Source organism: Lynx rufus, unplaced genomic scaffold, assembly GCF_022079265.1.
Source record: "Lynx rufus isolate CCGP_SWC_20201006 ecotype Redwood Valley unplaced genomic scaffold, mLynRuf1.p SCAF_7, whole genome shotgun sequence".
Classification (NCBI taxonomy): Eukaryota; Metazoa; Chordata; class Mammalia; order Carnivora; family Felidae; genus Lynx; species Lynx rufus.
In genome coordinates this window covers 137418690-137445858 of record NW_025814889.1, presented here as the reverse complement: position 1 = coordinate 137445858, position 27169 = coordinate 137418690, and the positions used below count along the sequence as shown (strand labels likewise).

Sequence of the window (27169 nt, the reverse complement as noted above, 5' to 3'; positions counted from 1 at the left end):
ACCTGCTGGCGGGAAAGGGGCGTGAAATCTAACGAGGGCCTGGCACGGGGGAGGCCTGATGGGAAGCATCGGGCCCAGCCTCAGTGCTCCCCCGTGGAAGGAGGCTCAGGGCTTTGATCACAGTGGCTCGGAGACAGAGGTGGGACCCCACAAATAAACTCAGGTTTGGCTAAGGAAGGAAGGAAGGGGAGCGTGTCCGCGTCCTGGGGTTCCACGGCGGGCGGCTTTAAGCAACAGAGGGTCCGGAGTCCGAAATCAGGGTGTTAGCAGGGGCTGTCTTCTCGGAAGGCTCCAGGGTGGAATCTGTCCCATGATTCTGGGGCTGTTGGCTGTCCCTTCTGTTCTCTGTGTCTGTCACCACATGGGATTCTCCTCTCTGGATGTGTCTCTGTCCCATTTGCTCAATCGTGGAACTCCTGGCCCCAGCCTGGCTTCCTACCCACGCAGGGGACAGAATCAAGGCGGAGCTCAAGCAGGGTCTGTCCCAAGAGGCCCCGGGTAGGGCCACCAACCTTTGCATTCAATTAGTGCTCTGCTCCTGGACTCAAACGTTACCGGGTTGCAAGTGTTTTTTAAAGAAACCTAAGCTGTTTGAGATGATGCTGCCCTGTCGTCAGGTGGGCCTGGCATGTTCTGTGAGTCTTGAGAGACAAGGGCCACCTGCCCCGCTGTTGGGAGATGCCCACTGCCCACACAGGGCACAGCCAAGCGAGTGAGCTCGGCTTGGCCGTGGTGAAGGGGCCACCACGTCTCTCCTGGGCCACATCTGAGCCGTGGTTGTAACCTGTAGGACCCTTTTTAATAATTAATTTTAAAATAATGATAATAATAATGGTAAGGGAGCATCTGGGTGGCTCAGTTGGTTGAGCGTCTGACACTTAAAAAAAAATTTATTTTAGAGACAGAGAGAGAGCCCCAGAGGGGAAGAGGGGCAGAGGGGGAGAGAGAGAATCTCAAGCAGGCTCCACGCTGATGCGGGGCTCGATCCCATGAACCACGAGATCATGACGGAGCTGAAATCAAGAGTTGGACGCTCAACCGACTCAGCCACCCAGGCGCCCCGAGAGTCTGACTCTTGATTATGGCTCATGTCATGATCCCGGGGTCGTGGGATCGAGCTCCACACCGGGCTCCGCACTGAGCGTGGAACCTGCTTGGGATTCTCTCTTTCCCCCTCTGCCTCTTCCCCTCACCTGTGCTCTCTCTCTCTAAAAAGAAAATATAATAATAGTGATAACAATAATAGGACACGAGTCACCGGACTGGGGCCCACCCTACTCTAGAATGGCCTCGTCTTAACTTGATCACACCTGCAAAGACCAACCAGGTCACATTCTGGGGTTCTGGGAAGGATGCGAATTTTGTGAGGACGTATTCTAACCCCACGCGGGGAGGCAAAAGACCACAGACCTCACTTCCCCCTGCCTGCCTACCCCTGCACTAGAACTTGGCCCTTTCTGGGTCGCAACACGTCCCCCAGACAAGCCCGCTGAGGGCGGGGCCTCAGCGCCCCAACCTCATCATCTCTCCAACCTCCCCTCTCCCACCCCCCGAGCCCGCTGCAGTCACACAGGCCAGAAACCACACGCTGCCCGGACCCCCGCCTCTCCCTTGCTCTGCCCCCTCGCCTGCCCACCCGTGTCACCTTCACCCAGCCTACCCGGTGGGTCCCACTCCTTCCTCCTGTCGTAGATAGTGTCCGGCTCCAGTCACGGGGGGCGGGGACCACCACCCCTCCATCTGGGACAGCCGATGACCGGCAGGTCCTTGCCGCAAACCTTCACGGCCCGTCTTCTTGGCCTGTGATATCGGGTCCTCCGCCAGGTGGCTGACTCCCAGGTGTGCTTTGGGGTCCAGCTGAGCCCAGGACGCGCCGGCCCGTGTCGCCAAGAGCGAGGCGCTCCGTTGACTCATTTTATGTTCCCGCCGGCTCGTAGCGTGCGCTCTGCGACCCACTACTGAACGGGTAGCCCCTACTGTGCAGGAGGAGGAATAGACACTCGGAGCAAAGAGCTGGCTCTATGTCTTTCAGCCAGGGTGACAGCCAGGCTTCAGAATCGCCCGACCTCAGCCGGCTGGGCCGGCCCACTCCTGTTACCTCTCAGAAAAGGCAAGTGCAGGGCCCTAGAGGGACACTGTCAGCCCCCAGTGTCAGCCCCCATTGGCAGCGCCCCGAGAGGCCAAGGTCCAGGGCAGATTCGGGTCAGCACATCGGGGACAACTGAGTCACCGTGCTCGTCCCTTGGCGCTCTGGACCAGACCTGCAGCTGCCTGCCCCGTGTCGCCCCCCCCCCCCCGACGTCCTAGCCATCAGCCTCCCCCTGGGCTGCACCCTCCCACACTGCCTCTCGGCCTGCCCACCCAGCCTGTGGCGGGCAACCTCACTGCCCACTTGGCCTCGCGGGTCAGACGGGCAGGAACGTTTTGGAGCCTCTCATCCCCGTGCTCACGTCCACTCAGCCTCCACCCCAGCTCCTCGCGACACCTGCCTCTCCCGCCTGTGCCCCCCAAACAGAGCCAGGTCCAGACGGCCCCCACCCCCGCCCCCCGGGTCTGAATTCGGCAGACAGTGACGCAGTCAGAGCACTTAGCCACCTCCCCGTCACCTGCCGGCTGTCCTAACTGCTTCTAGGAGGCATTGGCTGCCGCCTCCATTTCTGGCTCATCGCTGATGCTCTCTGGCTGGGCAGATACTGCCCCGCCCTGCCTCACCCCTCCCAGCCTTCCGCCTTCCTCCTGTGCATAGGCTTCTACTGTGATCGTTCGTCTGCAACTCTCCAGCCTCGGGAGCGGGTGCGAGGAGAATGTCCCCCCCGGGAGCGGCCCTCGATCCGTGAGGGGCACAGAGTTGGGGGAGAACCACCCCAGGTCTCTCCTCTTGAGCGGGACGACTCACACGTGAGGTCCACGTAGCCTCCCCGACGGAGCTCCGTGGCCCAGCAAGGTCACGTGCTCCTTAACGCACCCTGCCCGGGCTTCCTTCCTCTCTCCGGGCCACTTCCTGCTCCCACTGGTGCTTCCTGGGACCACCCGCCAGCTAAACTCCTCTCTCCAGTCCCACGCAGGCCAGCTTCTGGCTTGGGTCCAAGTGAAGCCATGGCCTTGATCCCCACTCAGTACACCTGTGCCCGAACCCGCCCGCGCACTCGCGTCTCTGCATCTAGACCCTCAGCGGCATCCACCGACGAGGTGATTTGCAGGTAGCCTGACTGCCTTGAGCCTCAGTTTCCCCATGAAGAGTGGAGGCGACAGCAAAGCCCCCACCTCCTCCCCAGGGTGTAGCAGGGGCAGTGGAATGATGGCGTGTGAAGCCTACCGGTGAGAAAGGGGACTCCCTCCTGGGTGCTTTCCAGCCCCCATACGGCTCGTCAGCAGCTATTTTGGGCCCACCCGTGGGTTGGTGGACGGGAACCTGTTATCCCATCAGACCAGGAGCCTCTAGAAAGATCCCATCTCAGGGCACCTGGGTGGCTCCGTCGGTTAAGCGTCCGGCTTCGGCTCAGGTCGTGATCTCACGGTTCACGGGTTCGAGCCCCGCATCGGGCTCTGTGCGGACAGCTCAGAGCCGGGAGCCTGCGTCGGATTCTGTGTCTCCCTCTCTCTCTGCCCCTCCCCCACTCACACTCTATCTGTCTCTCTCAAAAATAAACATTAAAAAAAATCAGTTAAGAAAGGAAGGAAGGAAGAGAGATCCCATCTCCCCAAGACACAATAGGATCCCCACATGATGCCGTGGAACGAAATCCCCGTTTTCCTCCCTCTGGGCCCCATCAATTACTCCCCCAGATGCACTTTGGCTCTGTCCATGGAGAGAAGAACCAGGCTCAGGGGCAGACCATGAAAAATAACTTTCACTATTACTCCGCAGAGAGGTCCCAGGGTCAGAATCGCTGCTTGGCCAGAAGCCTGGAAACGAAAACATCGCCCAGCGTGAGAAAGAAAATCAGGGAAGCAATTCCACTCTCGCGGCGTCTCGAGTCTTCCAGGGATAAAGGTGACGGGGAAAGAGGCCTTAGCTCAGTGCGTCCCCGGGGGATTTCACTCCTCCCCATGAAGGGCATCCTACATATGTGTGCAACACGTTGACTCACCCTCAAGAGAGAATTGAACCTCTGACTTGAAATCTATGATGTGGGTGTAGAAGTACTAATTAGGAAGCTTTTGCTCATAATAGAAGCTTCAGGACAGACACATCTTAGGTGGTTCCAACGCTTGGATCCCGTGAGGCCCCTCATTTGTCTCTGTGGCTCTGCTGGGGCTCCGGGCGGTCAGGGCTGCAGCTGGGAAGTCCCTGTCCTTCCCTGGCCATTTTCTCTCTTTGATGTTCACATCAACCACTTTTTCCAGACGGAACCTGAACCCCCAGAGGTGAAGCCAGGAGCCTATAGTTTCTGACTCCAAGGAGGTCCACGTACGTGGGGGGCCCTGGGTTGTGACTTCATGTGGTGGACCTTGATTCTCTCCCCTGAAAACGGGCATGATGTTAGCACTTCCCAGGGCTACTACGGGATCGCCCGTAGCGTGTGTATGTATTCAGTCAAGGCCGCCGCGCTCTCGAACGTTCTCCGCAAATGCTGATTCCAGTCTCCTCCCCTGCCCGGCCGCCACCTTGCCAATTCTGACCCTCTCTCAGCCCAGTGCACGTCTCTGTTCCCCCTTTTAGGGCTGACGGATGGAGGGACGGAGGTGTTCAGTGGGGCGGGGGCAGAGGAACGGAACTACAGATCCGCGGGACCACGCAGGACCCATAGTTGGCGGTGCCATCCTGTGTATGCAGAATTCTGTCTCGGTGGTAGATCTTGTGTTCAGCGCCCTTCTCGCCACAAAAGAAACAAGTCCATCTTTAAAAAGTGTTAAGTGAAAGAGTCCACCGGAAACGGCTGGAAAGAACGGATGAGTTCATGGCCTTGACTATGGCGATGGTCTCATGGGGGCACACTTGCCTCGAGCTCAGCGTGTTGTCCGCCGAGTATCCACAGCTTTCTGTTTGTCGGTCATCCCTCGGTGGCTTTTCTGGATTCTGAACTCTGTCTTTGGAAACTGGGCCGCTGCTTGCAGGGGAGGGAAGAAAAGGTATTGGGGGATAGAAAAACAACTCCCCAAGTGGCTTCTTGACCCCTGGCCCCAGGATGGAGAGCCAGCTGGAAGGGGAGGTGGCCAGAGGCGGTGGAGACGTCCTCCTCGGTTTGGGATCAAACTGTCCTGAGTTTGAATCCTGCCCCTCGCCCACACTGGCCAAGATCTAAGACAACTATTTAGCTTTGCTGGGCTTCCTTTTCTGACAGTGAGCGATTACTTCTGCCTTTTCGGGGCGGCGGGTGGGGGGAGGCAGGGCACAATATTGACGCGCATGATGATGTGGCAAAGTGGTCCAGTTAGCCTGGGGTAGGCGCAGTGATGGGGGGCTCATCCGTGCTGGCTCCCTGCCTCGTCTTTTCCCGCTACGAACGCCCGGGGAGCCTCAGCCTTGGATGAGACCCTCAGAACCTTCCACATCCTGTAAAGGGGAGCTCTCCTGCCCTGTCTCCAGAGCCATCCTGTTCATGTTTGAAGGGATGTGGGATTGCAGGAACAAGCTGGTCTCCAGTCATGTGATCCATAATATGGAGGGCTTCTCTCTCGTCTTTAGCTGACTGAGCACTAGGTATGTAGTTTAGAAATGCCCTGTGGAACGATACATGTTTTGAGACTTCTCGGAATATCTGTGTTTGAAACCAAAATGTCAAGTTGTAAGGGCGCCCGGCTGGCTCAGTCGGTAGAGCATGTGACTCTTGATCTCGGGGTTGTGGGTTCAAGCCCCCTGCTGGGTGTAGAGATAACTTAAACATAACACCTTTCAGGGGCACCCGGGTGGCTCGGTCATCTGAGCTTCCGACTTCAGCTCAGGCCATGATCTCGCAGTTCATGAGTTTGAGCCCAAGGTCACGAGGCTGTTAAGGGGTGGACCCAAGTCTCAAACCTAGATATTCAAGCTCCAATCCAGGCCAATTCGATCGCGATGCAGGTGAAGAGAAATGTGGATGCTGGGATGGACCGCAGACACGGCTCATTTCTGTGGCTATTATGAATAGTCCACCTTTCCAGAAATGGAATGTGTTTCTCTTAGCATTCATCCATCCATTCATCCATCACCTCCTCACTCACCTTCTCATCCGTTAGGCACCTACTTGGCTCTAGGCACACACTGTGCCTTCCTTCAACATATTTACACCAAGTTCTGCTCACAGGCCAAACTCGCTCTGAGCTGTCAGCACACAGCCCGACGCGGGGCTCGAACTCACAGACCGTGAGATCATGACCTGAGCTGAAGTCGGATGCTCAACCGACTGAGCCACCCAGGAGCCCCTAAAGAGGATTTTTAAAAGGTAGGTTAGAAGGGGAGCGCCTGGGTGGCTCAGTCGGTTAAGCATCGGACTCCTGATTTCAGCTCAGGTCACAATCTTACGACTTGTGAGTTTGAGCCCTTGATCGGGCTCTGTGCGGACAATGTGGGGCCTGCTTGGGATTCTGTCTGTCCCTCTCTCTCTGCTCCTCTCTTGCTCTCTCTAAAACTAAATTAACTATTAAAAAAAATTTTTTTAAGGTAGGTTATGAGGGAAAAGGCATCCCACACAGGGGGGGTGCAGCATGGGCAAGGGGAGGGCGGTCCAGGGTGCAGGGCGTCATCAGGGAAAAGCGTGTCCACAGCGGCAGCACAGAACTCTGCACATTTACTGACAAGAACTTCAGCTTTGGTTTTCTGCACGTAACCAACGCCCTCGTCGTCAGAGAGCACCCCAACCCTGCGCCTTGGTTGCTGGCTCAGGACTTAGGCAGCTACGGAAACAGCAGAGGGCCAAGCAGATGATAATTGCTGTGCCCCGAATTAATTACCAGAAACTTGCAGACAGCCCTTCGAAGTCTCCGCAGCAGAAAGCACCCTCCTCTAGCCAGCATCTGCCTGAGCGCGCGGGTCACGGACAACCTGAGAGTCCTCTCTGTTGATTTAATTACATACACGGCCAATGAAATTATTATGAATTTTTAACCAAAAAGCCAGTGACATTTACAGAGATTACAGTAGGAATGCTCTCACGTGCCGTCTCTCCCTGGCTCTCTGAACACCGGTCCCCTGGGCAGCCCACTTTACCAGGCTGATGCGCAGCCCAGCAAGAGCACTAGGGAGAGAGGACGTCATCCTGAGCTGGGCCGAACCCACAGTGGAAGGAGCGAGAGCCTCTTCAGGGTAGCCGGAGTCAGCCCTTTTGTTTTGCATTCGGTGAACGGTGCCTCCCTGATTGGTGCTACACCAAATGGGTCATGACCACTTAGAACGTGTGAATTAACCCGCGATCCTTCACTGAGGTCTTCCTAAAGGCTGGCTGCTGGGGTCAGAGAGGAGAGGCCCCTGGTATCTGGGGGCCCAAGGGAAAAACGTGTAAGTCACGTGTGGCAAAAGCCCTAATGGAGAGGCCAGAGCAACACTGGGGTCCTGACCTGAAAAAAAAAAAAAAAATTCTGGCAACTTCTGACAGTAGACGAGCTCGTGGCCCGTTGGCATATGTTGAAAGGGCCATTTGTTGATCGTGTGTGCCTGGGTATTTTTTGTGCCCTGCAGGAACAGGAAGTTACGATGATTTACCAGCTTAAGCCTTTACTTCGAAAGACAATTGCCATTTCTCCCCAGCATTTTTCAAACATACCAGGATGCTACCAACAGGGCACAAAGCGCTCCGACGTTAATTGATGAGGGTTGGTAACTCGACCATGGTAATATCGACTCGGAGACGTTAACCGCCTGGCCGTGGGCTGGGAGTTTTGGAATACGACCTCGGCAGCTGTACTTATAACTGTTTTATGTGACATTGACCAGGCGTGTTTACGATTTTTCACAACAGCCTTAAAAAGTCCAGTGACATCTGTTGAGAGTTTCATCGTGAGTGTAAAAAAAAAAAAAAAAAATCATTAAAGGCACAGTCAAGAGATCAATGTCCTTACTGTTTAAACAACACGGCGGCCATCAGGCGGTGGGGGAATCTGGCGACAGGACTAATTGAATCTCCCAAGTAGAAGCGTCAGTATGCAGGGGGACAGGAAGGGACGGCAGACAATTTAAATAAAGTAGGAGACGGAGGCTGACGGAGGCAGGGAAGAGGGAGCACGGGGAAAGAGGGAGCACTGAGAGCCAGAGGAAAAAAGAAATGAAAAAAAAAAAAGAAAAAAATGGACATTCTTCTTCCCCCCCCCCCCCCCACCGGAGAGTATCTACAAGCCCGGCCCTGGGCTGGGCGGCCCGGGGTCCTCACGTCTGGCTGCGCGCGCGGGCGGAGAGGGGGAGGGGCGTCCGGTCCGAACGGTCCCGGGGCCGGCGGCCCAAAGCCGCGGGCCGGCGAGTTTGCGCCCCTCGGCGCCGCCACTTTTGTTCTCCGCTCGGGGTGCGGGGCCGCGGCGGGGCCGCAGTGCGCACGCGCGGGCGGGGCGGGGGCGGGGCGGGGCGGGCGGCGGGCTCCGGCGCCGCCCCCCGCCGCCCCGGCCCGCTCCATCCGGGCACTGCCGAATTAGCATCGCGCCGAGGCACAACTTTGCCGAGGCCCAGCGAGATCCAGGCGCGCGCCGGAGGAAATATAGTCCCTGCCGGCCGGCGGCGGCGGGGCGGGCGCGCGCGGGGCTGCGCGGGGCAGCGCGGGGCGCCCGGCGCCTGGGGGCCATGCGCCGGCCAGCGCGGGCGGCCCGGGGACCCGGCGCAACTTGCCGGGCAGCCTGAGGAGTTGGAGCGGCCGCGGGCTCGGCGCCGCGGCGCCCGGCCGCCTTTCTTCCCCCCTCGCCAGACCCCCACTTCCCTCCCGTTCGGCCTTGGGGGAGGGGGCTCGTGTCCCCCCCCCCACCCGGTCCCCGGAGGCCCGTTCCGCCCCCGCCCGCTCCCGCCCCCGCGGAGTCGCGCAACTTCCCGGGAGCCGGGGCCAAAGTGAGCGCAAAGTGCTGCCCAACTTGCCGGGATGGAGCTGCAGAGCCGGCCCGAGGCGCTCGCCGTGGAACTCGCGCGCCACCAGGTAGGCGGCCGGGGCCCCGGGCCGGGAGTGCGGGGCTTCAGGGACCCGAGCCCGGCGTCTTCTCCCGCGTCGCAGGGTCTGCGCGGCCGGAGGTACGCGGAAAGGGCTCCTCCTCAAGCCTGCTCCCGGGTGGGGGACTTGGTACCTGCACGGCCCCCGCCGACCCCCGGGCTCCTCCTCCTCCCTTCGTCTCTTGCAGTCTTGCACACTTTGGGGGCGGGGGGGCTGGAGCCCGTGGGACCTGAGCCCCGCGTCTTCTCTTTCTCCGCGCGGGGTCTGCAGGACGGAGGGGGCCGGGAGGGGGCCCCTTCGTGAGCCTGCCCCGGGCTGTTTGTGTGAGAGTGCGGGCCGGCCCCCGCCCGACCCCCACTCGCGTGCAACCCCGCACAGTTTGCAAAAGTAGTTTTGGCGATTGTTGCTCGGGCTGGCGGCGGCGTGGCGGCCGGAGCCCGAGCGGTATTGCGGCGTGCGCGTGTGTGTGTTGGGGAGATTAGGACGCGACTTGAATATTTATGAGCTTTGCTCGACACGGACTCGCCGTGTTTACTTGGCTCTTTGTTCCTCCCCCCTCCCCCGGCACACACTCACACTCACTCGCACACGCACCCCTGCCTGCAAACTTGCACGGCTCGGGGCGCGCCGCCGGGTGGCCGCGGCCCCCGCCCCGCCCCGCGAGCTGCCCCGATGAGGCGGCAGCCACAGGTAAGCGGCCCCGCGCGGCACTGCCCGGCCGCCGCGCGTGCGGGACGCGCGGCCCGGGGAACTTGGGGCGCGCTTTGCACGGCCGGGCGGGGGTTGCGGCCCGCGGGGCCCCAGGGCGCACTCGGCCCCCCGGGGCGGCCGGCCTGAGCCCGCTCCTCCGTGTTTCCGCAGAACGGCGACCTCAAGAAGCAGCTCCACGAAAGGCAGCCGCGGATCGCCGCGCTCAGCGACAAACAAGTAAGCGAGCTGGAGGCTGCGCCCCCCAACTCCGCCCGAGGTGGGGAGGAGGGGTCGCCCGGCACTTTGGCAGCCCCCTAAAAAAGTGCCGGCCTCGGCGCCGCACGCTCAGACTCCCAGAGGAGTCTGTCTGCAGCCCTCAAAGTTACCCGCCCCCCCCCCTTTTCTGGAAAGAAAGAGCCGGGTTCCTGGAGGCCGAGGGGGGCGAGCCAGCCAGGCTCCGGCAGTGGCCGAAAGAGACGAGCTGCACTCAAAAGGCGGCGAGCAGCCCGGCGTCCATTTTGAGTTGGTGGACATGTTTTTGGAATGTGGCAGTTTCTCCCGGCTCGGTGTCCCCCACTCCACGCCGGTGCGAGGGTAGGGGCGGCGGGGGACCGTATTTGGGACCTGGACGCCAAACTACTTGGAAGCAGCTTCTGGATTCCATTGCGAACCTTATTTAAAGAACCTTCCTCCGGGCTCCCCCCCCCCCCCTCCTCGCCACTTCTCCAGCATCACTTTTTATTCTTGGAACCTGACGCCAGCTCCCGGGGAACAAAAGAAAGGCGCCCCCAGGACCCCCCAGTTCTGCCCCAACTTTGGTCTCGGGGCTTCAGGTGTAGATTGGGACTCCCGACAGCCGCCTCGCGCCGGGGGGAGGGGCTGGCACGGCCGCCGACCCCCCTCCCGGCCCCTCCGGGGAGGAAAAGTTGTCCATTGTGACTTAGTTGCGCTGAGCTCAGCGCTCGGGGTTTCAGCACCACGAACAGATGCCGCCGCCAGAGCGCGGCCGGCCGCGCGCCCCCGCCCCCTCCCTCCCCTCCCTCCCCTCCCTCCCCTCCCTCCCTCCCTCCCTCCCCGCCGCCCGCGCCCCTCCCCCTCCGCCCCTCCCCCTGCGCGCCCCGCTCCCTGCACTCGCGCTCCCGCCCCTTCCCCCGCGCCGCCCGGAGCCGAGAACTTTGAGCCGCGCAGCCAATGGCGCTCCCGGGGCTCCGAGGCTGGCGGGGGGCGGGGGCGCCGGCGCCCCTCCCCGCGGCCCCTCCCCTCCGCGGGCCCGCCCCCGCCCCGCCGCGCCCCCTGGCCATCGATCGCGCTTCCTTCGGAATGCCGGCCGCCGCCGTCAGCACCAAACTTGGACAGCGCCGCCCCCGCCCCCGCCCCCGCCGCTGGTGCGGCCCCCTCCGGCCTCCCCCGGCTCGGGGCCGCGGGTCGGATGCCCCCTCCCCGGAGGGGTTTTCGGTGGAGGGAGAGACGTGGACGAGATCGGCGGGGGTGGCGGCGACCGCGGAGCGGGAGAACTCGGAGGCCGGGTGCAAATTTCGAGTCTTTAAAGTTGAAAAGTGGTGGGAGGGGGCGTGCTGAAGAGGAGGGGGCCGGAGGTCGCGCAAAGAAAGATGGCTGTGCCCGCGGGTCCGCGCCCGGTCGGGGGCGCCCGGCTGGACGGGCGGGTTGGGACGAATGCATTAACCCCTTTCTGACGCTGCCGCGGCACCCCCCTTCCAACCTCCCCCCCACCCCACCCCCCCCGCCCTGCCCGGCCGCGCGCCCGCGCGCGCGCGCGCCCGCCCGCCCGGCCCGCGCCCCCGTCCAGGCGTGGAAGCTTCCATTCCCGCCGGAGGGGGGTCCGGCGCGCGGCCCCGGCGAAGTCGGGGAGTTCGCGGGGGGAGGGGACCCAGGCCCCGGCATTACCATTTTGATTGCTTTGATGCCATTTTTGGAGGGGGAGGGGTTGGAAGACCCTTCGCTGAGCACAAAGATGTTTAATCACTGTGTAGAATCAAATCAGATACTTTATTTGTGTTTTATTGTTTTAAATCCGCCACCAAATCGGGTGCAGTGTGATAGCTGAGGGTTCCTAAGCCCTGTTTTCAGTGGGTAAAACGGCAAGTTGTTGACTCTTATGCCCGGAGTGAACGATTTAAGAGAGAGCGAGAGGGAGGGAGGGAGAATCCAGGAATCCAGAGGCTTCATCGCAACAATGTCTTTATGTGTGCTTCTACATGGCAGTAGTTTTACTATTTGGAGTGGCTTTTCAGAGCTTAGGTCGGATCGTTTCTTCTGTATTGTAGCAACTATGCCAGGGCTGTTTAAAATTTTATGCTGATAGTAAATGAGTAGCTATTTATTATCCGTCATGCCAGAATTTAGATGAGGCCGAGAGAAACATTGGAAAATTCTGTTTGGAGGCTCCATGCATCTCAGGGGAAGGAACTGTCCTACTGCCGGCTGCCTTTGCCTTTAAATTTGAACTCCGGGAAGGAAAGATGCTTGCGAATGGAATGCACCTCCATCTTTTTTGTGTCTGTGAGTGTGTGTCCAAAAAGAAGGAAAACAAGGAAAACTTTTGTTCTCTGGCCTTTTAAAAATGTTTCTCTTTTAAATGACTAAATATAACATCTGGTAAGCAGCCAGCGCTGGGCCTGGCCATCGGAACTTGTGTTTGGAACTGTCGGTTGTTTTTCCTTTTCCCTTTGTGGCATTTTATATAACAAGGGCTCATAAAAGAGGGAGGGGAGGGGGCCGAGGCTGTGGTGCAGCATGCTAATAAAGCTGCCTGGTCTCTCCCAGGCTCCGAGGTGAAATCTTTCAGAAGTCACCTATGAAATGAGTTGGGTAGACTTAACATTTACTCGTCTCTCTCTCTCTCCTTGGGAGAGTTTGGTGGTGATTGGCAGCTTGGTGGGGGGTGGGGGGAAGGTCCAGGAACAAGCTCTTGGAGGTGATTCCGGGCTGCACCCAGGGTCTTAAAGAGGGGCAGTGGGGCTCTGCCTGGGAGTGGCTGAAATGTGGGAGCAGGCATGAAAAAGCCAGTATTTTTAGAGTTTGTTTTTAACTCAACATGAAACTAAAGGTAGGGCTCATTTGTAGATTGGCTGGGGAAGAAACACCGTTTCCACCTCCGGAGATGTGTTTTCGTGCCGCTCCCTCTTGGAATGTGGGATGTAAAGGTTAAGTTTCAATTAAAAGTGCGTACGTGGATGATGAACTGGATAGAAAAGCGAACGGATGACCCCATTATCCACATCTGTTAGAAATACAATAGCAGCTGAGTAGCATCTTTGGGTGCCCTGCCATCAATTTCCCATTCATGCCCTTGACACTGGAATTTTTTCAGTTACGTCTAGAAACACAGACAAGTGTTTCAAGATGTTCATGGAGGACTCCTAGAAGTAAATAGGTTAGTTGTCGGTCGGAAGTAGAGATACGAGTCCCGTATAACTGTTCAGTGCGTCTCCCACCATTGATGGACCAGGGGATAAACAGGAAACCAGTGTCTGTGTGAAAACGGAGTTCATAGTTTTTTCTTTAAAAAAAAAAAAAGGAGGTGTGGGAGTTGGTCAGAGCGGAGTTTTGGGCCAGGCCGCATTCCCAGGTGTGGCCGCGCCTGGCAGCCGGGTTTTTTGATTTCAGTGGAGGAGGGACCCCTCGTCTTTAACGAAATATGATGTTTGAAGACTCCATTAGTTGCTCGGACGGTTTTACGCCATGAATCTGCAGCACACGCAGAGAGGCAGTAACATTTTTATCTAAATTGTCAAGCAACAAGCACTTCCGTGTAAATAACAGACCCGCCATAAATACTGGGTGTCTTTTCTTTCTTTCTTTTCTTTTCTTCCTTCCTTCCTTCCTTCCTTCCTTCCTTCCTTCCTTCCTTCCTTCCTTCTTCCCCCTTCCCTCCTTGAAGTTCTCAGCACATTTAGATGCCACGTATCACGGGCATCTCTAGACCTGAACTTCATGAAGTTCAGCTTCACCACGGAGCGAGAAGAGCCTCCTGTGTTGACTGTAGTCCACGCCGGCGTGGCTTCGCGAGAGAGACCCCGGAGGTGAACTTGGGGCCTTTCCTGCTGCTCGATCCATCGATTTGATGGACTCTGGATTCCGAGGGGCTGTCCTTAAGTGCAGCAATAAAAATATGTCTTCTTGAAAGGTATTATGTATGTGGCGTGCACCCGGGCGCTGAATCACGTCTTCACCGTGATTCACTAGCCGCGTTGGACAGCAGAGGAATTCTGCCTTGAAAGTATCCGCTGAACAAAACTGCAGGCTGGCTACAGTCCTTTGGTAAAAGGGTGTTGTTCCGTTTGCCAAGCTTTCCTTCCAGTCTGCCCCTCTCCAGGGGGGTCAATTTCCATCTTCCTGACTTAGCGTCGAAGAGGTCATGCTTCAAATAGTATCATTACTTTCTAAAGAGAGAAGTCTCGCGGAGCTCCGCACTCCGTCCCCCGCGGGGAAGAACGTGGCCTCGGATGGCAGGACCCAGCCCTGGGTTCACCCGCTACCACACTTCTTAGCCCGCAGCATCCCGAACCTACCCGCGCCCCCGCCCCCCTCACCTGAGCCCTGCTCCCAGAGGCCCCTCTTCCCCTCCCCCGACTCCCACCATCATCTGTCAGTTGAGGATTGAGGCTGCCACCTCACTGCACCTCCTGTGAAAACCAAAAACCCCCAAAGCGGCTTTAGTGAGGTACATGTCACATGTCATACAATTCACCCATTTAAAATGCACAATTAAATGGTTTTTTGTGTATTCACAGAGATGTGCGACTGTCCCCATCATCACCTTTAGAACGTTTTCATCTCAGAAAGAAACCCCTGGGCTCTCGCTCCCCACCCCCACCCAGCCCTAGGCAACCGCTGATCTACCTCTGTCTCTCTGGGGTTGCCTGTTTTGCTTGCCTGTGAATGGGATCGTGCGACCGGCTTCTGTCACTGGACATGACGTTTCAAGGCTCATCCGAGTCGTGGGAGATGTTGGTGCTTCGTTCCTTTGTGCGTCTGAACGATACTCTGTTGTACGGATAGACCATGTCTTGCCCGTCCGCTCACGGGTTGACGGACGTTTGGGTTGTGTCCTCCTCTTGGCCACGTGGATAACGTATCGTGTCTCCTCTTGCCCCCTCTGGTATGTTCTGCCGGGCTCTGCTCAGGGCGGTCTCCATCCCACTCCTGCACGTGGCGATGCAGTCTCCGTGGTTGCTTTCCGGCGGCCTCTCTGGCACGTCGAGCAGTTTCCTGCCTTCACACGGTGTTGGCCGGCGTCTGTCTCGATCTTTTCACGTCTGCTTCTGTGCTGGACCGTAAGCTCCGTGCAGGGGGGTGGCGCGGCCTGCTCTCCCTCTTCCCCTGCGCCTTGTAGGGACTGAACGCGCTCAGTTGAGTGAGTGGATGACGTTGTAACAGGACAGGCATGAGGATTAGTGGAGTCCCCTAGTGGGGAGTCCCTAGCCTGTCACAGGCGTGCAGCAAATGGTAGGTTATCCTGTGTCTGAAGTGAGCGGACTCGGCACTGATTCAGACCCGCGGCTCCCTGCCCTTGGAAACCTCACAAAGGAGTAAGGCGTGGATGACCACGTTTCGAGAAGATCCCGGCAAAGTCCTGGGAAAGTCATGCTGTCTGGCCTGGAGACGGGGGACAGCTTCCTGGAGAGGAGGTTGGGGGACAGGTAGGTCCTTGAGGACGCCTAGGGTCGTGGACAGGAGATGCTGGTGCGAGCCCGCTAAGGGATAGTGGCCTAAAGAAACCTGCAGGTGCTGTGACCCTTCTGGCAGTAAAGCCTTGAGCAAGAGAGAGACATCAGAGAAGGTGAGCCGGGGCCAGAGCAAGGAAGGCATCACTTGCTTGGAGGAAGGGCCTGGGTTTTACACCTTAGGCTCGGAAATAGCCAAGGGCTGTTAGTGCATAGGTCAGGAAGGTGCAGGAATGGTGCTAAGGGCAGGTGGGAAGGGAGGAGAGAGAAGGACGCCTGAGCTCCCTCGTTGCCTGGCCGGGCCGGGCCATGTGAGTTCTTCAGATGTTTGTCACCTCCATGGGGAGGCCCTTGCATGGGCGCTGGGTCCCGTGTACGACATGGGACAGGAGGCTGGGAGGCCGTTGGCCACGTAGACTTGATGACCGGCACCTAACAGGCTGTGGGGGCAGGGGGCCACTTGGTGATCCTCTCCCTCCTGCCTTCCCCAGAGCTGCTTTGAGCTGAGAAGTTAATGGGGGGAGGGGAGTGCTTCTGGAAACTTCTAGAAGGTGTCTCGGTTAGCAGTTCTGTTCAGTTGGTTTAAGAAAAAGGGTATGTAGGGGCGCCCGGGTGGCTCAGTCAGTTAAGCGTCTGACTTCAGCTGGGGTCACGATCTCACGGTTTGTGAGTTCAAGCCCCACCTCAGGCTCTGTGCTGACAGCTCAGAGCCTGGAGCCTGCTTTGGATTCTGGGTCTCCCTCTCTTCTCTCCTGCTCGTGCTCTCTTAAAAAAAAAAAAAATTTAAAAAAATGTACGTGTATATACGTATACGTATACGCTTATCTGTCAGGTACATGTGTGTTAGTGGTTTCATTTTGACAACGTAACAAGTTAAGTAATAAGCGTGTCACCACGTACCAATAAATATAAGCAAAGTCTATGTAACATGTGTATAAAAATCAGTTACTAACTTTCCAGGATTTCCTAATGAAAATGAGAGGATTTGTTTTTTGTTTGTTTTTTTAATGTTTGTTTATTATTAAGAGACAGAGACAGAGAGTGACTGGGGGAGGGGCAGAGAGAGAGGGAGACCCAGAATCCGAAGCAGGCTCCAGGCTCTGAGCTGTCAGCACAGGGCCTGTCGTGGGGCTTGAACTCATGAACCGCGAGATCGTGACCTGAGCCGAAGTCGGATGCTCAACCGACTGAGCCACCCAGGCACTCCTAAGGATTTGTTTTGGAAGTAAGAAAATAATTATCATTCTCCAGAAGTAAAATCTTAACCGAGGAAGGTGGTGAGCGACGTTCTTTTTTGTTATTTCTGTAACATTGAGGAGATAAAGAAGAATTCTGCTTGTAAAAAAGTTTTTACTCTAAAAGCAGCATGTGCTCGTGAGGAGGAAGGTTTGCAGTACGGATCTGAGTCCTAAAACACGAGTCCCCTTCCTTCCACCCCACCCCCCATCCTTGCTTGGGGATGAGAGCAGGGCTGTGTTTGTAGGGCACGTTCTGTGCACACACAAACGTATACAACACAGATAAACACGCTTAGTGCACGGGCTGGGCACATACCTTGCCTAAACTTGCTTTTTACGCTTGACCTTGTAGTGCAGCCCTCTTGGGAATAACTCAGTTTAATTATTCCGTAAACACTTAACGAGCATCCACCAAGTACTGGGGATATGGAGGTGATGGTGGGTAGTGTGCCGTGAGCAACGGGGGCGTCTCATTTTGTAAGGCTTTATGCTGACAGAATGCTGTCACCCATCTTTGGTTGCACACATTTTCACATACAGTTGGGGAGACAGGTGCATCCATAGCTCCCTATCCCGTGGAGCCCGGTGAGGTGTCTGCATGAGATGTTTAACCACCAGGCTCACTCGGGCAGCAGACGGGATGGTGTGCTCTGATGGGGTGCTTGGGGACCGCGCCGAGGAGGTGACGTGTCCACCTGTAGAGAAGCCTAGAGACAGATTGCGCACACGATCCCTTGGCCGTCAGCAGCAGCAATCAGTTTTCTGTCACCTCTTTCGTGCTGTCTTTTTATTTGATGGTCGGGATGATCCCGTGACTTGGGTCAGGCCGGGCAGGTACGCGCTTCCTGCCAGACAGGTCAGAGAAGGGCAGCTTCCCAGGGTCACCCAGCTTGGGACCACTGAGAGGGCACCCTCTGTTTCAGCCCCTGCCTCGTCCCCAACTGGCCCCCTGCGTTCCAGAGCATAGCATGATGTAGCCGGAAGAGCAGAGGCCCTAAAGTCACACGCCAGCGTTCACATCCCAGCTTTCCGCATCAGGCTGGGCAAGCTCGGGCAAACGGGGTTCATGTCCCAGCTCCCCGCATCTGGCTGAGTAGCCTTCGACGAGTCGTGTTGCTTCCTTGGGCTCTGTTTCCCCCGTCCGTAAGGTGGGCGTAGCAGTGAGACTTGTCTCACCAGGTCGTTGAGATGAAGTCAGACGAGGGATGTAAAAGTGCGCGTCAGCCAGGAAGCGAAGGGGTTGATTGGAGCGAATTGTGGTCGCTGTCCCCGTGGCCACAGAAGACGCCTGCCGATCCCTGTCCTGCACCTGTGGAACCTGCCACCTTTGCATTTCCACTTGCCTCCTGCTCACGGTTGGGGGCATTTCCTTTTTCCAAGTGTGGGCGTCCCGTTGCTCGGTGGCCCCGGGTGAGCTTGACGTTGGCTGTGCCGTCTTCTCCAGCCGGTGCAAGGTTCGCTTTGGTACTTAGCCTCTTACAACACCTGCCGACGGAACTGCACAATTGATTTCCATTAGCTTTGAATTTCTTCAGTGAGACGACTCTGATAACTTTGGTAATCCCACGATGCCTCATTAGAGCCGCTGGCTATGATGACTAGCCCCGTGATTTCGCAAGTTTTTCCTCCAATACCTTTGTCTGTCCAGGAGCCGAGTGACCGGCTCGCTGCTCTGTTCGCGCCCCTCGTACGAGCCAAAGCTAAGCGTGCCGCTGCCTGGTCCGCCCGCCGGAGCTCGCTGCTGGGTCTGAGGACGCGCCTTCCTTCTCCAGCAGAGCAGTGTCTTGGCACGCTTTGGTGACACACGGGGGACTCGAGGAGGGCCCTTTGGGGGTATCTGTTGGCTCGGGCTCCGAGGCCCTCACCCCAGACCCAGGGGGACTTCGGGGGAAGAGGAGGGTGTCTGCAGTCAGTATGGCTACGCTGCTTGCGAAGTGCGCTGTTTAAGGAGCTGGGACCCTGGATTTGGTTTCCCTCCCAGAAGAGGGCTGCTGAGAAGGCTTTTAACTTTTGTCTCTGAGAGGCACGTAACAAAGAGCTTAAAGGCTTTGGAGGGGGACAGACGGGGGTTATAGACCCAACGCCACCCTTCTGTGGCTGTTCCACACTCGGTGGCCGTAAAATGGGTATGACAGTGCATCGCGAACCAGGTGGCAGAGGGCTGGCATGCGGTAAGGAAATGACCCGAGAGAGGCGCTCGGAGGGTTCAGCCAAGACGACGCGGTAAGCCCCCCCCCCCCCGCAGGTCCTCAGCAGGTGGGACCTGGAGGTCGTCCGATTCGGTGCTGAGTCCCGGCCTCCCTGTCTGATGCTAACTGGAGCCACGCCCCTCCGAGGGTTCCTTGGACCCGTCCACCGGTCACAGAGCCCTTGGGGAAGGCCTGCTCTGAATTGCATCGTCGTGCTCAGGACCGGCTGAAGCCCAGAGAGGTTGACCGGCTTGTTGACTTGACGCATGTCAGGCGACGAGCGGAGGGGCTGCAGTCCGGTTCCAGGCCTTGTGGTCCTCGCCGCGTCGAAGGAGGAGCGTGGGGGGCGGAGAGGACACACGTTGGGCCACGAGTTAGAAAAGCGGCCAGGACGTGCGTTCGGACGCAAGTAAGTGGCGTTCGCGCCTCAGAGACGAGCGCAGGTGAACCAGAAGCAGCCGTTCTGCGATGAGGAGCGGGAGTTTCACTCTGAGGTGGAAGGTTCTAGAACTTCGGAAGGGGCCTGGGCCTGCATCTGGTCTCTGCACACGGCACCAGGGTCGGGAGTGGGCAGCGGGCTGGGTGCAGGGGGTGGGGGGCTCCGCGGTGTGGAAGCCGGGGTTCGTGCTGACCCCACCCTCGGTGAGGAACCCGTGGGCGCTCCCCCCCCCACCCCCCACTCTGTGAGCCCCACCTTGGCCCCCGTGGCTTGGTTACTTACGAGTCTTTTTATTTCCAGTGTCATTTCACACTTGAACGTCGAGGCGTTGCCTCGTTTTGAATCGGCCTCTGTTTTCGAAAGGAACAGATCCGCTTTCTCAAGCTTTTTTTTTTATTATCATCGGCGGTTACTTCTTGTTGGGTAGCAGCAGTTTCCAGAGTGTGGTGACAAATTGCTGCTACAGATCCATTCTGGTTACAGCCTCTGCCCGCCAGCAGCGGGCGTCCCGTGCGGTCTCAGATGGGCCCTGCTGTTTTCTGTTGCTTCTTCTGCTTGGCACCTTCTTCTGTGTCGGTCTTGCTAAAACACAGCAGAAAGAAGGACTTCCTTGGGGCATTTTCTTTTCCTTCCTCTTTTTCTTTTTTTTGTCTAAGGCCGAGGGGTTCGTCAACCTCCAGGTCGTTACAAGAGGGGGGCCGGGTGGCTGCGTCCTGATCTCAGAGTATCTCAAAGGGGAAAATGCTGCTTCCCAGGCAAGTTGTCCTGAGGATCGGTGAGGACGTGTGTCCCACGTGCCAGGCGTAATTCCCGGCATGCTGCAGGGCAGCAGAGTCCGAGGGAGCGCGGTGAGCAGTATCCCTCCGTCACACGTCACCCAGGGTGTGAGACGTGGAGAGCTGGCCACACCCCAGAGATCTCACCGCCATGGGGAAGTAGACCGGCAACTGGGGCTTTTTGTCAGGGCGGGAGCCTCTGGCTTGCTTTGGTCTCCTCGGACTGGCGTGTCCGCAGCTGGGTTGGGTCGTGAGTTTGGGGTTCAGTGGAAATGGAGGGTGCGTGTCCCCCAGGCTCGGCGTGATGGCTTAAGGCACAAGATGCAAGAGCCACGGGGGGCTTTGCGGGGCCCCTGTGCCCAGCCCCCACGTTACACGTGGGGAACCGAGGCCCTGAGTGGGGGTGGGGGTGGCACCCAGGACCCGGAACGAGCCCCGGAGGACGCCTGTCTTCCCGACCACACTCCGCAGTCATGCAGGAAGTCTGTTGTCTTTGCTCGGCAGCTCTTCTTCATTCACTGGAGTTTTCCTTTGGAAGCACCCTCTTGGTGTCCCCTGCGTGACGGGCCGGGGTCTCGCACAAGATGTCCCCTGTGACCTCAGGACCACCCGACCACCTCAGTCTTAGACTTTAAGAGCGGTTGACGCGATTGGCCCAAGTGAGGGGGGGCCGGCCGCTTTGGTAGAGCACCGCGCATTCCGGAACTGTCCATTTTACGCAAGCGGCTGAATCTGATTGACTGGAGCTCTGTAGGTGCCAGTGTGTTCCAAAACGATGGTTCAGAAAGAGTCCCTGCGGGGGGGCCGCTTGTCACCCAGCCCCCTGGACGCTTCCTGCCTTTCAAGTCTGCCCTCGAGGTGGAGACTGGTTATGGCCTTGGGTGGGCAGCCCCCCTCCTGAGCAGAAAAGGCGGTGAGGGCTGCAGTTTGCGGGGAGCAGCCATCTTCAGGGGAAACGCGTCTGCCGTCTCGTCTGTTGAGCGGAACCCCAAAAGTTACTTGAAACAGCAGTTGGGAGAGGTCTGTCGGAGCCTCCCCGGGGGGCGCCCGCAGGCTGTCCCCAGGCGATACCGTAATCCATCTGGGGACAGACTTTTTGCCCCACGAAAGAGAGGAAGGCAGGGCTGGGGCAGGAGAGAGAGAGAGAGAGAGAGAAGATGTGTTTCTCCTTGATGTCATTCAGGCGGAAAGCCAATCTGCACATGTAAATGAACTTGAAAATGCAATTAAAAATATATACATATTAGAGACTGTGATCCAGAATTTAATGGGAGATACAGGTTGCAAAGTGACAAACAGCATTTCCGACAATCAGTGTTAGCAGCTCTTCTCCGTGATTAACGCGTCTCATCTCGGCGGTGATAAACGCAGCCACAGATAAACGGCAGAACAGCCCCACTGAACGCAGAGTTTGCTCGGCCCACGCCGCTGACCTGCCCCAGCTGCCACTGCCGAGGGGACACGTCCTCAAGAAGGCCCCTCCAAGGGCTTGTCCTGGCTGGACGGGAGAGGTGATGACAGTTGCTGGCATCATCGTGGGCAGAGATCAGAGGGGTCCTGAACCTGGTTACAGCCGTGGCGCCAGGAAGTGGGCACGTCACAGGGAGGTCACGAGGAGCCACCCGTGCCCTGCGTCTACACCAGGAGCCGGGATGTGGGAGGTCCGAGGGGTTCAGCGTAGGGAGGGGGCTGGAAGGGAGCGGGGTGAAAGAGTGTGTGTGTTTTAAGCCCGTCATTGAGGAGACAGCCCTGGAGCAAAAGCCTGCAGAAGCTGCGGGGGTGGGCCTCGCGGTTCTCTGCAGGAAGAGCGTCCCAGGCAGAGGCAAAGCCTGTGCAAAGGCCCTGAGGTGGGGTGTGCCTGGCACTTCCAGTGGAGGCCGGTGTGGCAGGGGGAGAGTGACAGGTGAGCACGAGGGAGATCTGGGAACTGAGGCAGGGTGGGGGGCTGTCCTCTCCAGCGTGACTGCCCTGTGCCATTAACTTGTCTACTGGCTGGGGGCAGAGGGGGTGCAGTGCCTGGGTGGCTCAGTTGGTTGAGCCCCTGACTTAGGCTCAGGTTTATGAGTTTGAGCCCTGCATTGGGCTTACCCTGATATTTCAGATCTTCTCTTTCTCTTTCTCTCTCCCCCCCTCCCTCTCTCTGCCCTTCCCCCACTCGCCCTCTCTCAAAAATAAATAAAATATTAAAAATCAATAATAAGAAAAAAAAATAAATTGTGCACCGGCCGTAACGAATAAGCGGGAACAGCCGTTGGCTGGGGCAGAATTTTGAGTAGAAGCGGGACGTTTTCAGAAGGGCAGCCTTAACTCCCAGGTCTGGAGAAATTCCCTGACGGAGCTGGCCCGGGGCAGAAGTGGTTTTGCCGGGAATCCTTTGTCCGCCACACCAGCACCTCGTCAGCCGAGGCGAGGCGAGGCGAGGCGAGGCGGCCCCCGTGACAGCGGGAGGGGACCCCGGGCCGCTTCTCCCGACACCGAGGTCCTGCCCAGAAGTGCCAAGGCTCGTCAAGGATCCTGCAGCTGCCTGATGAGAAGCAGAGATGCTCTGACTAACGCAGAACCGCAGACTTCGACCCTGCCTGTCGCCAGCGGTCCCGAGGCCGTGCCCTGCAGGGGGAGGGCAGTGTGGCCCAGCACCTGCCCCTTTGATATTTCGAGAGAAGCCGGAAAGTCGTGCTTCTGTGGGACCTCCTGAGGGGTAGGTGTGGGCAGTGCATAAGGCCTCTTGTAAATGCTGCCCGCCCGCCCGAGCGAGCACCCCTGCAGCCAGACCCGAGGCGCCTCTTCCGATCACCTCCCCGAGTCCCCTCCCCCGTGCCCTGGTGCCTTCCTCGGCGGCGTCCGGGCCTCGCTGAGGCGGTCAGTCGCCCTGACCTCGCAGACGGGCCGGGTGTCCCTCCTCCGGGCCAGCGCCCTTCAGGGCTCCATCGCACCGGGGGTCACGATCTAGTCGTTGCCGCCCGCACATCCCCCAGTCACGGTCTCGCGTGGTGTCCACACACAGAGCACTAAACACAGAGCCGCGGGCGGAGGGCGTGAGAGCCAGGGCCCTCGGGTGGTTCTGTAACCTTCAGTCGCTAGGGCGCGAGTGTCTGATAACCAGAGCCCTGAAGGGTCAGCGGTTCTGCGGCCCCAGAGACTCCCCCCCACCGCCCCCCGCCTTGTCACTTAGGGGAACACGGCCGATCGCGTGGCTAGAGGGCCATTGCGGTTTTCTTCAAGAACGTTCATCTCTCACTCAGATGCGTAAGCGGGACTCAAATACATTTCTGTAAATAAAACAGGCCCGCAGCCGCCCGCGCCCCAGCCGAAGTCGGCGCCTCGTTGAAGTTATTTTATTAACGAGTTCTGCTGAGTGGGCTCGCGTGGGGGCCGCCGCTCTCGTGTTGTCGAGCTAATTATAAACATGAGGGACGGAACCAAATAACTGGCCTTCGAAGGGAGAAGAGTCTGGTGGCTCGGTCTAAGTGTCCTTTGATGAACTTCTTTGGAACTCGTATCTTAGCAACACATTTTATTACATCCTGGTGCAGCTGGAGCGCCGCCCGGTAATTTATCCCCTCCCCCGGCGGCGCCCCCCACCCCGGCTCTCTTTGGTGACAGAGGTGACAGAGGGAAGGACGCGAGGCCCGCTTTCCCCCGGGCTCTGTTTGCATCGCTTCGGCTTTGTTCCGGCGGTTGGAAAGGGCGCACGCGGCGTTGGGAGCGGGGGCCCTGCCCGCTGGCTCGAGCTGGCACGGAGGGGACCCCGGCCCCGGCCCGAGAGGGGGGCGGCCGTCCCGCGGCCGGGCCTCCCGCAAGTCCGGGTGCCGCCCGTCCCAAGTGCCAATTTGCTCCCGGGCGCTCCCTGACTTTGGGTATTTTTATCTGGACTTCTTGTCATGACACCGGTTCGGATGTGGTGGAAGTGAGGACGTTTGCAAATCGTTCGCGGTAATCAGCAGCTTGTGAGTGGGGCCGGGGAGCGTTCTAGATGAGGTGGCCGTGGTGGGGGAGGGCAGGACGGGGGCGGAAGGACGGAGGGCTAGGACACGGGGCCCCCAGGGTGCTCAGCCAAGTTGCCTTCTCTGAGCTTAACTTTCTTGCTTGCTGCGTGAGTGTCCCGGGGCCGTTGTCACAAAGGGCCACAAACCGGTGGCTTAGGACAGCAGAAATTTACCCTCTCACGGTTTAGAGCTGGAAGCCTGAAGTCAAGGTGTGGGCAGGGCGGTGGTCCCTCCTGAGGCACCAGAGGAGGGTCCCACCCACCTCTCCCAGCTCCGGGTGGCTCCGGGCTCTCCTGGGCTCGTGGCCAAGTCCCTTCAGTCTCTGTCTCTGCCGGCACGTGGCCGTCTTTCCTGTGTCTCTGTCCTCTCCTGTTCCCATCAGGACCCCGGTCATTGGACTTAGGACCTGCCTTAATCCAGTGTGGCCTCAAACGATCTCATCTGCAAGCATCCTATTTCCACACAAGGTCACGTTCCGAGAGGTTGGGTGGACGTGAATTTGGGGCAGACACTGTTCAACCCGGTGCACCGGCCAGTGGAAGGTTACCACGCCCACCTGAGGTCAGGGTCGGGGGGTCAGAGTAGACGGTGAACCCTGATGCTCACCCAGCGCCAGGAACGCCCTGGGCTCCCTCGGCGCTGGCCCCCCCACCCTTTCCCTTCGGTCGGGAGCCGACAGAGAAGCTGCTGAAGCCACGCTCCGTCATGAACAACGGGGTGGCCCTGTTCCCCCAGCATGGCAGTTGGTGTGGACATTTGACATCAGGGCCACCCCAGAAAACCTGGGGGGTGTCGTTTCGTGTAGCTGGTGGCCCACCGCACGTGGAGGGTTTGCCGTGAATTTGCGGTTTGGAAAACCAGCCGGCCCCTGGTTTCACCCGGAGTTGTCCTCATTCGGTAGCGGGGACAGAATGCTCTAGAACACGGTGGATGGTAAGCAGGAAAGGGCACCCGCTGGGCTGCGCAGAACCTCCCATTTGTCTCGTAGGGAGGTTGGCCTCCAGCCCCGCCCGGGCTGGAGTTAGAGGCTCCCCTCCGAGGGGCTCCCACCTCTTTTTCTGCATCTGTAACGTGGAAATGGGACGTCACTCCCCACTCACAGGGGAATCGCAAGAGCGGAATGAAAAAACACGAGGGGAAGCCCGGGGGCTCAGGGGACTGGGCCTGGGCTGCTGGGGCCACGTGAGTAGGTCGGAGTGCCCAGAGAGATGGTCTTCCCCATCCCCATCCCCATCTCTTATTTTGAGCCTACTATGTGTCAGGTGCTTCACACACGATAGCACCACGTTCCTCCTCGGAACCGAGCCCTGATCCCTATTTACGGGAACAGGAAGGGTAGAAGCAGCTTTCAGGAGCGGGAGTGGCTAACGGCACAGAGGAGCAGACTTTGAACCCTGGAACCCTCTCCCGCCTCCAGATTCAGAGCCTCCGCTCCTCGCGTGCAAAATACATTCCACAGCAGCTCCTGGGTCTTTGGAGGGTTGAGCGGGGTGACGTGGTCGGTCATCGCCCTCGCTTGGGTGCTGCCCGCAGCGGAGCAGGACTGGACGACGTGGCCGGTGGGAAAGGCCGGGGGGCGGGGGGGGGGTCTGTCTCTCCTCCCGCGTGCTGGCGGGGGGGCGCTCAGGTCTGGCTCTCCCAAGGCTCCCCCTCCCCCCGCCGAGGGGCTCCTCCTAGTGTCGGTCCACCGTCTCTCCTTTGGCAGGGAGGCCCTTATCCCGTCCCGCCACCTGAAGGCACAGAGACCACCTTTCCGGTCCTTTCATTTGGACCCCTGTCATTACCGTACACCGAGCTGGAAAATTCTGCAGGGCTAGAATGTGTCAGTGGCTCGTTGGTAGATAAACAGAATCCAGACATGTCCCAAAGGAGGCGGGAAGGGGCTGTGCTGCGAGGAGGCTCGGACGCCAGGAAGCTGTGTTAGTCGGGCCCCCCGGGTGCCTGCTTTTGCTCAGTGCCTTCCCGTTGGGGCCTTCGGACCTCGGGCCGTGTCCCGTGGCACTCTGGCTCCTATTCTGTTGGCCAAGGTGGGCCACGTGGCCAACTTGCCAGCAGAGGGTCCCTGAGCGGTGCCATCCTGCCACAGTGTGTGGCTGGTCGCCACCCAGGCACCTGCTCAGGTGGCCGCTTGGCACACCCACTTCCCATCACCCCTGGGACAAGTGGCGGCGGCAGGGGGCGGGGTGGGGGTGGGAGAGAGTGGCCTCTGGAGCCCACAGAACTGCGTCCATGTCCCGCCCCTACGAGCCCTCTGTCCTGTGGAAACCGTCCCCGCCCTGCTCCTGGCGCCTGTGCACCTGTGTGCTCTCCCAGCTCCGCTCCCAGATCCGCTCACCTGTCGGGCCGGGTTTGACCTGTCTGTCCTTCACCCCAATGCCCCGGGTCCCCGTCCCTGTCCTCTACGGCTCTGCAGTTACTGGTGGAGGGCAGTGGTGGGGGGGGGCGGCAGCTGCATGAGGTGGGGCTGGGCCCACCCCTCCCCCTCCCGGGTGCCTCACCTTGCCTGCCTGCACTGGGCGGGAACTAGACAGCCTGGCCTGGCCGCCAGGGGACACAGCTACCTGCGTTTGTAAGGGAATCCTTTCCCTCGGAGGCCGCAAGCGTGTTAAGCTCTTCTTCAGTTAACTTTTCCACCTGGTCTCCAGTAAGCATTTGTCGTTCAGTAAGTATTCACTTCCACCATAGCGCTCTGCCCGAGGCTCAGGACCCCAGAGGAGGGGTGGCTGGGAGTGACTGTCATTGCTGTCATCCCCAGTAGCCTTGCTCATCCCTGTCGGCGCTTGGATGCCCTTTGACCCCCCCATCCATCCGTCCGTCCATCCGTCCGCCCGCCCGTCCATCTACCTGTCCATCTGTCTGTCCATCCATCTATCCATCCATCCTTCTGTCCATCCATCCGTCCACCTGTCCATCCATCCGTCCATCCATCCATCCATCCACCCGTCCATCCATCCATCCACCCGTCCATCCTTCCATCCATCCACCCATCCATTCACCCATCCATCCATCCAACCGTCCGTCCATCCATCCGTCCGTCCACCCGTCCGTCCGTCCGTCCGTCCGTCCACCCGTCCGTCCGTCCACCCGCCCGTCCGTCCGCCCGCCCGCCCGTCCGTCCATCCG

General features: G+C 58.9%; 1 protein-coding gene across 3 annotated transcripts in view; it reads left to right on the top strand.

The window, feature by feature from the left end:
• Positions 1–8975: 8975 nt before the first annotated feature.
• Positions 8976–27169, top strand: part of PHF21B (PHD finger protein 21B) — a 90241-nt gene continuing 72047 nt past the window's right edge. For 2 of the 3 annotated variants that reach the window (XM_047065672.1, XM_047065670.1), the window contains exons 1-2: positions 8976–9029; positions 9903–9968. In XM_047065672.1, coding sequence (XP_046921628.1) covers positions 8976–9029; positions 9903–9968 — 120 coding nt within the window. Of the gene's footprint in view, positions 9030–9713; positions 9732–9902; positions 9969–27169 lie in introns of those variants that run through there. The other variant, XM_047065673.1, reaches the window with a different exon arrangement.